General features: G+C 55.2%; 6 protein-coding genes across 6 annotated transcripts; 3 read left to right on the plus strand and 3 right to left on the minus strand.

Moving 5' to 3' along the window:
• Window positions 1-278: 278 nt before the first annotated feature.
• PHSY_001142 (hypothetical protein) lies at window positions 279-1,670 on the minus strand (the record flags this gene model as incomplete). The annotated part of the gene is made up of 1 exon (XM_012331774.1): window positions 279-1,670. The coding sequence occupies one exon, from the start codon at window positions 1,668-1,670 to the stop codon at window positions 279-281; it is 1,392 nt and encodes a 463-aa protein (XP_012187164.1).
• Window positions 1,671-2,699: 1,029 nt separating this feature from the next.
• Window positions 2,700-3,347, plus strand: PHSY_001143 (nitroreductase; the record flags this gene model as incomplete). The annotated part of the gene is made up of 1 exon (XM_012331775.1): window positions 2,700-3,347. One exon carries the CDS (start codon window positions 2,700-2,702, stop codon window positions 3,345-3,347), a length of 648 nt encoding a protein of 215 aa, XP_012187165.1.
• A 1,737-nt stretch (window positions 3,348-5,084) lies between these two features.
• PHSY_001144 (potassium channel regulatory factor) lies at window positions 5,085-6,293 on the plus strand (the record flags this gene model as incomplete). Its single annotated transcript, XM_012331776.1, has 1 exon — window positions 5,085-6,293. One exon carries the CDS (start codon window positions 5,085-5,087, stop codon window positions 6,291-6,293), a length of 1,209 nt encoding a protein of 402 aa, XP_012187166.1.
• A 165-nt stretch (window positions 6,294-6,458) lies between these two features.
• On the minus strand, window positions 6,459-9,420 carry PHSY_001145 (hypothetical protein; the record flags this gene model as incomplete). The annotated part of the gene is made up of 3 exons (XM_012331777.1): window positions 6,459-7,939; window positions 8,910-9,007; window positions 9,116-9,420. The coding sequence occupies 3 exons, from the start codon at window positions 9,418-9,420 to the stop codon at window positions 6,459-6,461; spliced, it is 1,884 nt and encodes a 627-aa protein (XP_012187167.1).
• A 357-nt stretch (window positions 9,421-9,777) lies between these two features.
• On the minus strand, window positions 9,778-10,869 carry PHSY_001146 (small nuclear ribonucleoprotein; the record flags this gene model as incomplete). The annotated part of the gene is made up of 1 exon (XM_012331778.1): window positions 9,778-10,869. The coding sequence occupies one exon, from the start codon at window positions 10,867-10,869 to the stop codon at window positions 9,778-9,780; it is 1,092 nt and encodes a 363-aa protein (XP_012187168.1).
• Window positions 10,870-11,740: 871 nt separating this feature from the next.
• Window positions 11,741-12,847, plus strand: PHSY_001147 (hypothetical protein; the record flags this gene model as incomplete). Its single annotated transcript, XM_012331779.1, has 1 exon — window positions 11,741-12,847. One exon carries the CDS (start codon window positions 11,741-11,743, stop codon window positions 12,845-12,847), a length of 1,107 nt encoding a protein of 368 aa, XP_012187169.1.
• Window positions 12,848-13,265: the final 418 nt, after the last annotated feature.

Below are 13,265 nucleotides of genomic sequence, written 5' to 3' on the forward strand. Positions count from 1 at the left end.
CCCCCTCGCGATCCATCCTTTCTCCTTGTTGCCGCCTTTCGCTTCGTCTCACAACCTGTAGCTTTTCCCTTGGACTCACGATGTTGACCCTGCGTGTCTTTTGTAGAGATCATCTTTGCCCCGTCTCCCCCCTTCCTTGTGTCTGTTGGAATCTCATTTCTTTCCCCTCTTAAACCTTCCTCTGCTGTGCGCGAAGACTGACAGAATGTGCAATGTGATTCGAATGACTGGTTATCACGGACAAATACAATCGAGCGAGTGGCAACTGGCTATTCAAATCAAAAGTTGTAAATCGGCAAGATGCGGTGTAGTTGGAGCGGTTGTCGACACAACGGACACTCTGGCTTCTCTGCGATCCAAGCAGTGATGCAAGACCAATCGAAGCAATGTCCACACTCTGTCACCGCCGACGAACCGCGATGAGGTGCACGCTGATCCATGCACAGCGTACACTGGAGCGTGCTCTGCGCATTGGTGGCTGCTGCGGTGGTGTTGAGTTTGGCGATGGCGACCGAGTCCGATTCGGGTTTGTCGGAGGTGTCGTCTGGGAGATGCGGGTAGAGCAGATCGACGTTGTTCGCATCCGCTTCCTGGTGGAGGTCGTCGGAGGTGTGGTGAGAAGAGGGGATTCGTCGTGCGGGTTGTGAGGCATGCGAAAAGATCGAATCGTCGATCACAACTGTCGTCGATGGATCCACAGCTGCAGTTGACTGCTTTTCGACCGAGCTATCCCGCTTCTCCTCTGCTCGACTCTTCTTGCTCCTTCTGTACGATCTCACCTCCAACAACAGCTTGACCGACAGCTGGATCCCCAACAACACTCCCAGGACCTCGTACGATGGTGGCTGGTATCCTTGTCGCTTGGGATACGTCGAAATGTAGGTGACACCGGTCACCCTCTGCGCCGCACTGTAGAACTTGCCACCCAAGTAGAACAGCATCAAATGCGCCGCCGAAAGATACGCCAGCCACCCATCTGAGGACTGCAAGGTCTCCAGCGGAGGCAGCGACCTGCTCAACCAAGTGACGAGGCGTCTGTGCGCGCTGATGTGTGCGGAAGCATCGAACGATTTATCCAGAGCGCGTGCACGTGCTCTCGCTCTCGCCTCCGCCGCATCGAGCTTCTCCTTGGTCGACACGGAATACCTCCGAATCGCGGCGTACAGCTTTGTCAGGGAGTAGGGGCCCAGGACGTGCAGAAGGATCCACGCCAATCGTTTCGGAAGCGTAACGATGCGACCCGTCCGAACTTCTTTGGGTATCGCATTGACGTATTCCTCGCCCAGCGTCTGACCACCACGCCCGTCGCCCATGCCTGGTATCGACGAAGTCGAAAGGAGGTAGTAGCCGAGCGCTCCTACTAGCGAGATGGAAGATACGTGGGAGTGCTGCACACGAGTACCGAAGAGCGAACGGACGACATCGGAGACCTGGGACGTGAAGAGGTCCTTGTAGTAGGTATCTTTTTGATAGGCTCGCACGATTTCGGGCTGTGCTGCTGCGGGGAAGCTGAACCGTGATTGGGGTCGATATGCTGCTTCGAAGACGCTGTTCATTGAGCTGCTGTTGGAGGCAGATGCGAGAGGAGCTTGCGATGAAGCTGAGGATGGCTGCGAATCAGCGGTTCGGCTGCTGCGGCTGCTGCCAGCAACGGCATTGTCGTCGGCCATGGTTGAGGTCCGGCTTCCTGTGGCGACGTGATGCGACGACGTAGGTAGCCCGATACTCAGCTTCAAGGATGATCCGAGCTAATGACAGTGTGTCCACTGGATGGGTAATGGAAGGCGACGAGCACTTGGTGATGGAGCCGAGTGGATGTGGAGCATTGTCAGTTGAAGCTTTCAACTCGCACCAGACGATGTCCAGACCGGCGCGCCCGGCTGGAATCGATGTACCCCACAACCGGTTCCTTTTGTTTGGGGTGCAAAAATGTCGTTACTTAAGATGTAACACCTCCACTTCGTCAAAGCAGACTCCTCGACTCTGCACCACCGCGATCCGCGGGCCGCTAAACTCCTTCCCCAGGGCATGATGGCGCTTCCCTCCCTCCTTGATCCCTCTCGTCGTTTGCACAAGACGCTGTCGAAGGTCGATCCGCAGCGAGTCGGTTGATTGATGCTAGCCATCAAGCCGATGGCCGAGTCAGAAAGAAGCTCGTAGTGTTGTCCTCGCAATTTCATCTTCGAGGATATTCGTCATTGCTACGAGGTATTGCTACGGGGTCTGCGACACATCTCTATCGAGATGAGGGAAAGACAAGCAAGATGTACGGCGATCGCATCATTCATCTCGGCATACAACACGCCGCGAGAGGGTCGGATCGTACCGCGAGCGCTCATGCAGAGGGGCAACGAGGAAATGTGGGTACAAGAGATGTTATGTTCTGGGAAGTGGCTTAGCTCCGAATCTCCGGGTTTTGGTTTAAGGTAGAAGAATCATCCAGCCCCACCTCGGCTGCTGCTGTGGACTTGACCGACTGCAGATCACGGCATTTGGCGTCATGATTTTGACAGTGCCGCTACCAACCTGTACGGTCGTCTTGCTCGCTTGGGATGCTCGGTCTCGCTCTGATGTTGGCAGCGAAATGCTCATTGTGGTGTGCTTGAACGTCTATATATACACCCCGTTCTTCTGCAACCCTGTCTGTCCGTGCCAGCATCGCTCTTCTAAACACTTGCCTCCACACCACATCCATCACAATGTCGCTCCCCCAGGCCACCACCGCCTTCCTCTCGCACCTCGCCGTGCGACGAAGCACCTACACGCTCGCCAAGACCCCCTCCGTCCTCACCCCGGAACAGATCCAGACCGTTCTCAGCAAAGTCTTGCGCGAATCGCCCTCCTCTTTCAACTCCAAGTCTCCGCGACTCGTGCTGCTCCTCGGCGCCGAACACGATGAGTACTGGGGCAAGACTGTTCCCGAAGCCCTGACTGCCGCCGTCAAATCTCAAGGAGGAGACGACAAGGCCGTCTCGGGCGCCGTCGGTCGACTTGAAATGTTCAAACCCGCCTTCGGCACCGTGCTCTTCTTCGAATCCAAAGCGGTCGTCGAAGGTCAACAGAAGAACATCCCGCAGTACGCCGATAACTTCCCCATCTGGTCGCAACACGCTTCCGCCATCGCACAGACCAACGCCTGGGTCGCCCTCACCAACGCCGGCTACGGTGCCAACCTGCAGCACTACGGAAACTTGACCCAGGACCAGCTCAAGAAGAAGCACAACTTGCCCGACGACTGGCAGTTCACCGCCGAACTCGTCTTTGGCGCAAAGACCGATGAGCCCAAGCCCAAGGAGTACGACGAGCAGAAGGAGAACGCTGACCGCCTCAGGGTGTTCGGCGCTTAGTGTTTTGGCATAGATCCGATAGAAGGTCGTGACGCTGAACGCAATATGAAACAATTGACCCAGATCGACAGTAGTGAAGCGATGCTGCGAAGTGTATTGCTGCCAATGAGAATTGTGTGCCAAGCCTGTTCACACATATGTGTCACTTTTCGGCTTGACACTAGTACACAAACGAGACACACAGAGCTCTGAGATGGTCAAAGTAGAAAGTTCTAAATTTCCGTCAACACTGGCACAGTGCTACAGTGGTGACCGATGAACCAACATGTTTGTACGGCTGCAGAATCGAGAGTTTAAGGCTCGAGCGAAGCGGGGAAGTTGTTGTTCTCCCTCTGCTCGTCCCACCTGGCGATCTGTAAATGTGGAGCAGACGAAAAGGGAACGTTATCGAGATCAGTAAGATGGCCTCGTTTTGGAAGACGACAAGGCGAGCAGCCAGGACGGCTGAGCTGGCAAAAAGCATGTTGTAAGGCGGGATGTGCAATCGACCGGTTTGCTGTCGAACGTAATTTCGCTTCGGCAATCCTCCGATAGCCAAAGCGCATCCAAATCAATGTGACGTCCTTCGACCTGACCGTACTGGGTACGTCCGTACTTCGCCGAAGCTTGCTTCAACTGGACTCAGCGTATGAGTTGCGGCTGCGCAGCCAGCGAAGCAGTTGTAGCAATCAGCGTCTGCTGGGCCACTAGGACCCTTTGGCCAGCTTGACAGGATGCGAGCAGTCCGACAATGATCTCCCCTGCGCCTGAGTTGCGCCTCAGCCATATAATCGTTTGCCTCGATGCCATCCTCTGCGTGTCTGTGCTGTTATTGCTGCCCGGGTGCTGAGGATTCTCGTCGGCTTGACCGACTGCCGTGCTTCTAGATGTAGACACCTCGTTTGTCGGATTGCCGTCGTCGATTGAATCCCATTCAGCGTATCAAACACTTTCATGCCTTCGAATGCTGTTGCGGATACCATTGCTATGCCCTCCTCTGCTCCCATGAAGATACTCACCCACTCGTTAGGGCACAAAGAGTTGTAGGCGCGGAAGAACTGCTTGCAAGGCACGAATTCCTCTCCCTTGGCGTTGACACATCGGTAGTAGTCGACGTAGCTGACATCCATCCAATTCAAAAAAGATAAGTTCGAAGCGTCAGCATTCTTTCCATCCTCCCTTCAGTCCCATTTCCAATCTCTCTGTCCTTTGGATAATCCTCGAACTCACTTTTGCCAGCAGTGCTTGGTCTGGTTCTGGTTGGGAAAACGCGCGTCGAACGAGGCGGTCTGAAGGGTGAAGGACTTTTGCTCGGAGTCGGACATTTTGAGATGTGGTTGAGTATACGATGTGGTGAAAAGACCAGCGAAGAAGAAGGACGACGACGACAAAGAGATGATGTCGACGAACACTACCTGGAATTTCTGACAGCCACCTAACACTTCTCGCTCTCGCTTGGGATCAGGCGTAGCTAATGCGAGTGGCTCTGGCTCTGGCTCTGGCTCAACTCATCTCGATTGGCGCCTTTGTCCTTCCTGAAACGGCTGAAGTCGGATTTTCTTCACGCACGGAAGACTCTCCAGATCGGTTCCGAGCCTTTTTTTTGGCCGTTGTGTACAAACTTCTGAGAAGCTCTAACAGCCTCTTTCTTTTCCCTCCACCTTTGGACCCTGTTCTTCGGCTGCGTCCCGAACTTTCTATGGCTTCGTCCTTGACTTCCACTCCAACCACCTCCAAATCTACCGAAAGAGCGTCGAGATGGACTTCCTCAAAGCAGAGATCGCCAACAAACGCAAGGCGGCCGAGCCTCTGGCCAGCACATCGGCATCCGCCTCGACCGCTCCGCCGCCCAAGTACATGCGGAGGGGCGACCTCGAAAAATTACGAGAGCAGCAAGAACGATCCGCCTCCCCATCGCCCTCGCCAGGACCCTCGTCTTCAGTCCAGAAGCGCCCGAAAGCTGCCGAGACCGAAAGCACGACACTCAAAGGTCTCAGCTCGACGACGAAAGCAGCACTAGAAACCGCAGCGGGCGAGGTGGAGCGAGAAAAGTTCAACGTTTCTAACGACGAAGCTGTTCGTCGGTTGCGAGCGAAAGGCGAACCGATTCGACTCTTCGGTGAGACGGACAAGGAGAGGAGGTTGAGATTGAGAGCCTTGGAGCTGATCGAGGAGAAGGGCGGTGGATCGCTAGGCCAGAATGATTTCAGGAACGCTCTGCAGAGCGCCGAAAGTGCCACTGCGTTGGAGTTGCTCGAGAAGCGCAATGCGGCGAGCAAAGGTAAGGCGGAACGAGAAAAGGCCCAAGGATTGCAACAAGATGCCGCGACAATAGCCGCACTCGGTGATGTTGTCAAAACAGACGATGCAAAGACATCATCTACAAATTTAGACGACGCAACTTCCCCATCCTCTTCCACGAAACCAACTACCCGCCAAGGCGTTGGCATGAACAGCGTGCTCGACCTCAACCTCATCAAAACCGACATCGATCGCGTCTACCCCATCATCTACTACACCCTCAAAGGCCTTCTCGAGGAATGGTCCAACTCCCTCGCCTCGCGCCCCGACGAAATCAAACATACCATGCAGGGCAAACTCGCCGCCGCCACCCAAGTTCAATCCGCCGACTACCTGAAACCGCTCTTCAAGAAACTCCGCAAACGCGCCCTCACTCCGGACGTCCTCATGCGCATCGCCGAGATCGTCCACTACATCCAACGTCGTCAGTACAGAAACGCCAACGACTCGTACCTCCAGCTCTCCATCGGTAACGCCCCCTGGCCCATCGGCGTCACCATGGTAGGCATCCACGAGAGATCCGGTAGAGAAAAAATCTTCAGCAGCAACGTAGCCCATGTCCTGAACGACGAGGTTTCGAGAAAGTACATCCAGAGTCTAAAGAGGTTGATGACGTTTGCTCAGACAAAGTACCCCCCGGAGGATATCAGTATGATGATGGGTTGAGGGGGAAGGGCTGACGACGAGCGCTCCTGATCGAGACTATTGCTTTCACATATCACAACTTGATCACATCCTTCATTCGCATTGATGATACCCAGACGCACGCTTGCGTCCAACTGAATAGCAATTGCAACTCGATAGCCCACCGCGAACATGTCTGTATGTGAATCAGCGTCCTCCAAAGAGAAACGCGGGCGACTGTCCGCGCCAGTTTGTCTCTGCATCCAGCCCATTGAGATGCTTTGGTGGAGGCAAAGGTGAGCTTGCCTTGGTCAACGTCGTCGCCGTTGATGCAGCGCCATGGTTCTGGGCTGCAGTCGGCGTCGACGAGGTGTTTGCCGTGGGTGTGGGCGTCGTTGGCGTAGGAGAGACCGCTTTTGCGCTTGTCGATGCTGGCTGCGCTGGCGCTGGCGCCGCAGACGGTGTACCGGCCTTGCTGACGACCTTTTCAGCTCCACCTGCCGCTCCCGCGCCCGGAATTGTGTTGGCACCTGCACTCCCAGCTGCAGTCTCGATCTTTTTCTCGTATCCGAGGTCTTCACCACCATAGAAAACAGGGATGCTCCACGGCCTTCCGCCCATACTCAAGATCTCCCTCTTGGCCTTGACCCACCTACGCGGCTGCCTAGCGTTCCTTTCGAGCGGAACCACCGTCTGGAATGCAGTAGGGATCCTCGCGATGGGCTGCACGGGCGGTCCGGCGCGCGAGCTCGGCAACGGCGGATATCGGAAGCCCGGGTTCTTGGCTGTGCCAGCTTTGGCACTGAGGTCGCCGGTGAAAGTCTGTCCGCCCGGCCCCGATACGATCTTGATGGAAGATGAGGCTGCAGTCGGTACGATGCTGCTCCGGACGGTGCCCAAAGGAGAGGCGGCCTTGTTCGTGTCTGTACCTGCTGCGAAGTTCGAGATGGGTTTCGGCCGCGGCAGCACTGTGATCGGGGCAGGCGTCGGTGTCTCTGCCTTGATCGCTGTTGACGAGGCGGGGGACGAGCGTACGGAGGCTGTATTACCGAATGTGGCAGGCGTTCGTTCTGCCGGCGGAAGCTCGTAAACTGGTTTCTGACCTTTGGTGAGCCCCTTCCGCCAGCCTCTGCCCGGTCCAGCGGCACCTCGTGCTTTGGCCGTTTTTCTCCTCTTCGCTGCTGGAAGCGCATCGAGCTCCTCCACCGACATGGATTGCACTTGCGCCATTCGAGCCAGGGAGCTGCGCTTGACAAGCTTGTGAGAGCCCGAATGCGGGCTCGCTGAACCCTCAGCCGAGGGAGAGGCAGAGGACGAAGCCGCGCCGCCTTTTGAGGGACGGGACTTGAGCGTGATGCTTCTGCGTTTGGTCAGAGCCGAGGTTGAGGCAGCTTTGGATGTCTGCTCGTCGTCTTCGCCTTCAAGCTCGTCCAGCTCGTCGAGTTCGTCTTCTTGATCTTCGTCGTCATCCTGATCCTCGTCGAGCTCTTCTGCGTCCGAGCCGTCGACTTCGGCGTTGTCATCCGGTGTTCCGCCGTCACGCAACGGAGTGGCCGCCTCGTCGTCGTCCGAGTAGTCGGGTGCACTTCGCAGGGGATTTGGGTTGGCGAGGGGCGACGAGGTTTCGCGTGGTGCAGATGAGAGCGGAACTCTCAACTTGACTTTGACCATGGTGATCACTGCACCGGCTGTTCAGCGAAGACAGCCAGAGGTGATGGGTAGAGCTGGCGGGGGACGCTACAGATGGGGCCTGGTCGTTCTCGAGGGCGCTATGGACGACAAGGAAGAGAGTCGTATTCGATCGCCCAAAGTGAGATGGCTGCTGATGCCGAGCTGCTTCTGGACGTGACCCGAGCGAGACCGGAATATAGCCGAGAAGACGGAAGAATCGGGACTTGGAGGTGAGTCGTTGGTCGTGCGGCTTTCTGATAGATCCGTGTTCAGCAAATTGCGAAGGATGGTGGTGGTCGATAGCCCGGGTGCGCCGATTGCAAAGATGCGATGTGATGCTTGCTTGCAAGCTGAGCTTCGACGCCTCGGAAGCGAGGGGAGCGCCCGTTGCGCTCTACAAGACGAAGCTCGTTTTGCTTTGGAAAAGAAGCTCAAAATTGGAAATATGCATGCCATACCGAAGCGTATCGGCTTTGAAATCGGTGCAGCCACCACGACACGCCACTACCCGCAGCAAACTCTCTTTTTCCCCTCACACACAATCATCGGCGAAGCCGGGCCTTTCCTTCATCTGCGCAGCTCACGGGCCAGCTCCCGCAAACAAAACTCGATTGAGCCCAAGCACAGCTTCACAAATCCTCTATCTGATGCGGCCAGGACAGTGTCCTTAGAAAGTCGATGGCGTAGTGGCTAGAACGCGCCCCACACGCTGTAATCATATCCTCTCACGTGGAGAACCGGCAGCTTGAACGCAGTGATTGCAGTGTGACGAGTTTCAAATTGAGTAGAAGTACAGATGTAGAGCTTGTCGCTGGAATCGCAGACAAGGGTATATGGTTAAGATTGTCGATGGTCGCTGGGCTCGGATCAGTATTGCTGCCTTGTCGAGTAGTCTGTTGTGCCATACAAGAACCGAGTGATGAGAATGATCAGCTTTTGCCACTCTCGCCTCGCCACCTTGAGGGCCGATGACCGAGATGAACTTACCCTTGGGACTGATGACGAGACCTCTTCCCTTGCTCGCGCCTCGATACACCACCTCTACGATGTCGATGAGCTCTTGACGATCCGTGATTGCCCAATTACTGCAAGAAGAAGGTCAAATGATGTTGCGTGTCAGAGTATCTCCCATGTCTACACCGCATCCTTGCCTGTCTGCCTCTTGAGGCAAGAACAGCGATCCGCCAACTTACATCTTGTTATTGTTGCCCGTCCCCAGATCGATCATGATGTGCTTGTTGCGGTAGAAGAACATGGTGGAACAAGCATCGTACAGCTCGTACATCTTGTTGAAGTCAGGGACTTGAGTGATGTCCACCAGATAGATGACCGCAAAGTTCTGCACCGCCGTCGAGATCTTGTAGAGCGTCTCGTCCATTTCCATGCATACCGGGTCCGTGTCGTGACCGAAGCGAAGGATGACCACGCGGTCTTCCTCGGACAAGATCGCCTGATCAACGTGCCATCCCGTAGGCAGGTGCGGCAGGAAGTACGACATGGTTGAGCGACCCCTTGCTGAGGCGTGCGGAAGCGGATGTGAAGAGCGAAACACAAGCAACACGGTGGTCCAACGCAAAATGTGGAGTGGAAGCGACACACTGCAGAGTTTTTTTTGGCTCGGGAAACGGAAGGACAGTGGAGCGCCTCTTTCTCGATTCTTCGCGACCTCAGTCCTCGAACAAATCACAAGACATCTCAGATCGAAAGCTAGCGGAAAGCTAACGCAGACGTTCGGTAGCGGATGTGCGCTAAGCTACTGGTTCAGGCCATTGCGACAGAAACCTAATAATACAAAGTGGACAACGCAGTGAGGCCAAATGGGATGTGGTTGCTTGCCAAAATTGGCTGAACATGTCTACGCCGGCGATCGACTTCGCTTCCGATCCTCTTCTTTAATCTGGATGGGCGGTCTTGGATTCGGCTTGTAGTCCGACAGCACCTCACCTTCCTCCTCCTTGACTTCTCCCTCTTCTCCGCCGCGCTTGCTGTCCGCTCCCGTGTCTGCGGCTTCTCGCTGTTCACGCGTGTCCCTGCGTTCCCGGTCTCGGCGTTCCCGCTCTCGTTCAAAGTCGCGCTCTCGTTCGCGATCCCTCTGAGGGAGCGTGGCGTTGAGACCTGGGCCGTTCGATATCCCGGATGCTGTTGCTGGCGATGATGCTGCTGCTGTTGGTGCTGGGATGAATCGACCATTTGAGCTTCCATTGCTCTGATGTGATGTCGCCGGTGCTGCGGATCCTGCTGGCAATCCCATGGGTGGCGCGTTTGGATTGCGTCTCCTTTCGTCGAACTCGCCGATCATCTCGCGCAGCCTCAAGTAACCAAGATGCATCTTTCCACCAAAGTGGTCTGCCAACCTTCGATCTGAATCCAAGATACTCAAGTAGGCGCCGCAGACATCGCAAACCCTCAACTTCTGATGACCACTTGCGCCCGAGTTCTCCTGCGCGTTGTGCAGCTCCTTCTCCTTCTGTGCCTTTTCTTCCTTCAATGCATCCGCTTTGGCAAGCTCTGCAAGCGACTCCTCGATTTGACCCTGCTCTCCCAATGCTTCCACCTCGGCCATGACGGCGGCTAGCGCTGTCTCGATCTCGGAGATCTCGCGGTTCATGTTGGCGAAGCGTGCCAGCTCCTCTGGCGTCTGCTCCAGTCGGCGCTTGTTGGCAGCGATCTTGCGGTCAATGTCCGAGATGAAGGAAAAGATGTTGTGCTCGTGCTCGCGTTCAAAGTCGGGGAAGCGTTGGCCTGCTGCGAGTGCTTTGCGGTATTCGTCCTTGTACTTTGGCGTGTGCGACTTGGGACATGGACCGAGATCCACTTTGGTATTGGCGAAGAGGTCGTGTGGGCAGGTACCGCAGAGGAAGTTGCGGCATACCTTGGGATCGGTGAAGTGTAGATTCGCACTTGGCGCACCCATCGCCTCCGGACCCATCAGCTTCGTGAGCAGCATGCGCTGCACCTCAGCCTTTCGACCCATCGTGTTGACTTTGCTTCAGCTGTGAGTCGGACTCGACAGACACGCTTCCGATGGCGAATGTCGTGGCAAGCGAGGATGTTTGACCGCACCTGGCAATGTGAGCAATGAAGGAGATATCTCGATTTGGAACCTCGGTAAGACCCTAACGACATCTTCCAGGTCTAGCAGACGCGAGGCATTGTGATCTCTGCCCCTGAAAATTTGGATCGGGAGATCCCGATATCAACGCGACCCTGAGCTGTCATGGTCGTCAAGTACAGATGTCAAAGCTCATAAGAAGGCTGCTCCTCAACGAAGTTGCGCATAGCTGCGCGTAGCTGCGCTCAAGCTTGCGTTTGATTGTCAGCCGCACAATGACACCATTTTAGCCATTGAGAGCACGGCCGAGATCGAGCGGACTACAGGGTCGAAAATGACAAGATTGGTGGTGCTATTCAGCAATCCTTCACTGGCCAAGCTCTAAGTTGCTTCCCATGACGGAGCGGAGTAAATTTGTCGACACTTACGAGGCACTGAGAAAGGGGGCATGCCATACGAAAGGGCGAGGCTTCCCAGGATCTTGATGCGGGAATGATTATGGCTAATTCGAGTAGCTTCCGCATCCGCATCCGCACAGGTGAGCGACTGAGCTTCGTTCGAGAAGGCTAGAAAGGGTTATATACCGCAACTTTCGAGTGTACTGGCCTCTGCCCCTCAACCGTCAACACTTCCTTCCTTCCTAATTACCTCATCTTCCTCGAAACCCCTCCTCCGCTTCAGATCAACGTCCCTGTCCAGCGTCTCGGTTCTCCTCGACAAGGTAAAGCTCTTACGTCGGCCATGGCTCTTCTGTGTCGACGTCGCCATGGATCCGACGCCAGTCTCTACCATTGGTGGAAACGGCTCTGACGGCCCACACCGACCTACCTTGAGCCATACTTCGATCGACTCGCCATCCACCAAGCTAGTTGAAGTACAAAGCGTGCACGAAGTCTCCGAAACAAGCTACGGATTCTTCAAATCCTGTGCCGAAAGGCTTCGCTTCTTCATAAGCACCGAGCACATCCTTGATGCTGAGAATCGAGGTGGGACTAAAACAATCGCAGTCAATCTTGCAATTCCTGAGGAGTGGGTTCCTATCAGCATTTACGAGATCAAGGAAAATTTCGAGGGCTTTCGAGCCTTCTCTTGCTCCCCGTCGAAACACGCAGAGAGAGTTCACGCATTCTTGAACGACTGTGAGAGTCAGCGGAGATCGGCACTCGAGGCTGATGAATGCCTAGGCGAAGGCAAATGCTTTGATCCTTACGCCACACCTGACCACCTTGGCGGTGTCCCTTGTTTCCCCAGCGCCGAAGACTGTCTTCATCCTTCTCACCGCTCAGTGGCTCGACTCGAAGATCCTTCAAAGCCAAGCATGGCGCAGTTCCGTCTAATGCTGTACCAGCAGCGCCACCAGCTAGATGTCGATATGGCAAGTTTTGCAGACAAGCCCGACATGGCGCCCTTCTTCATCTTGAGCGCTTCGCATCTGGACTGGACGCATCTCGACGTGGGAACGCCGGAAAATGTGTCTGTCCCTAGGTACTTCCCCATCGTGCCTTTCAAGGACCTGCAGCTCACCCCTCGCCAGAGTTTCGTCAACATTGTTGGATGTGTCGAACACATCGGTGTTCTATCTCGTCCAAAAGGCACTGCAGAGCCCTACTGGGCAATGGTGTTGAATGACGGTAGCCGCAGTCTCGTTGTCAAAATCTTTCCACGTCGTGGATCCCAGCATGCGATTGGTAGCCAGCTCCCAACGCTTTGCACGGGCGACTTCGTTCTCGCTCTCAACGTGAGTCCCTACCATCCGGACATGCTTGCGTACGACGAGTCCTCTATCTTCATCGCAAAAAGACGCAGGGACGGTTACGACTTGCTCGAAACGATTCGCACAGCCGAACGTCCCGCTGGCGAGAGCCAGACATGATGGAGCGAGCGAAGGACCGTAAAGCCATTTCGGATCAAGCAGATGGCTCAGCCACCGGTCCTGTCTATATCATCACCGCGCAAACCTCCGCACGCTGTACAGGATAGCCTTCAATGCGTCTCGACCAAACGAACCCGCCCGTACATCAAAGTTTTCCATCCAAAGGCTCCTTTCGAGGCTACCAAGAGTTCCACAACAAGATTCGAGAAAGATGGCCATACAAAAGAAAATGCCAATTAGCAGGTCTTGTCTCCATGCTTCAGCCCACATACTCGTCAACAGCTTTCCGAAAACGTGCTCGTCAACTGATCTCGTCGAGGCTCTTCAACAAAATGGCTACGCAAAAAAGACTTGTATCAGAATCAGTTCAAGAAAAATCTTCGAAATCGGCGCCTGTCTTCCATGACCCCGACTCCTG

This window comes from Pseudozyma hubeiensis (genome assembly GCF_000403515.1).
Source record: "Pseudozyma hubeiensis SY62 DNA, scaffold: PHS13, whole genome shotgun sequence".
Classification (NCBI taxonomy): domain Eukaryota; kingdom Fungi; phylum Basidiomycota; class Ustilaginomycetes; order Ustilaginales; family Ustilaginaceae; genus Pseudozyma; species Pseudozyma hubeiensis.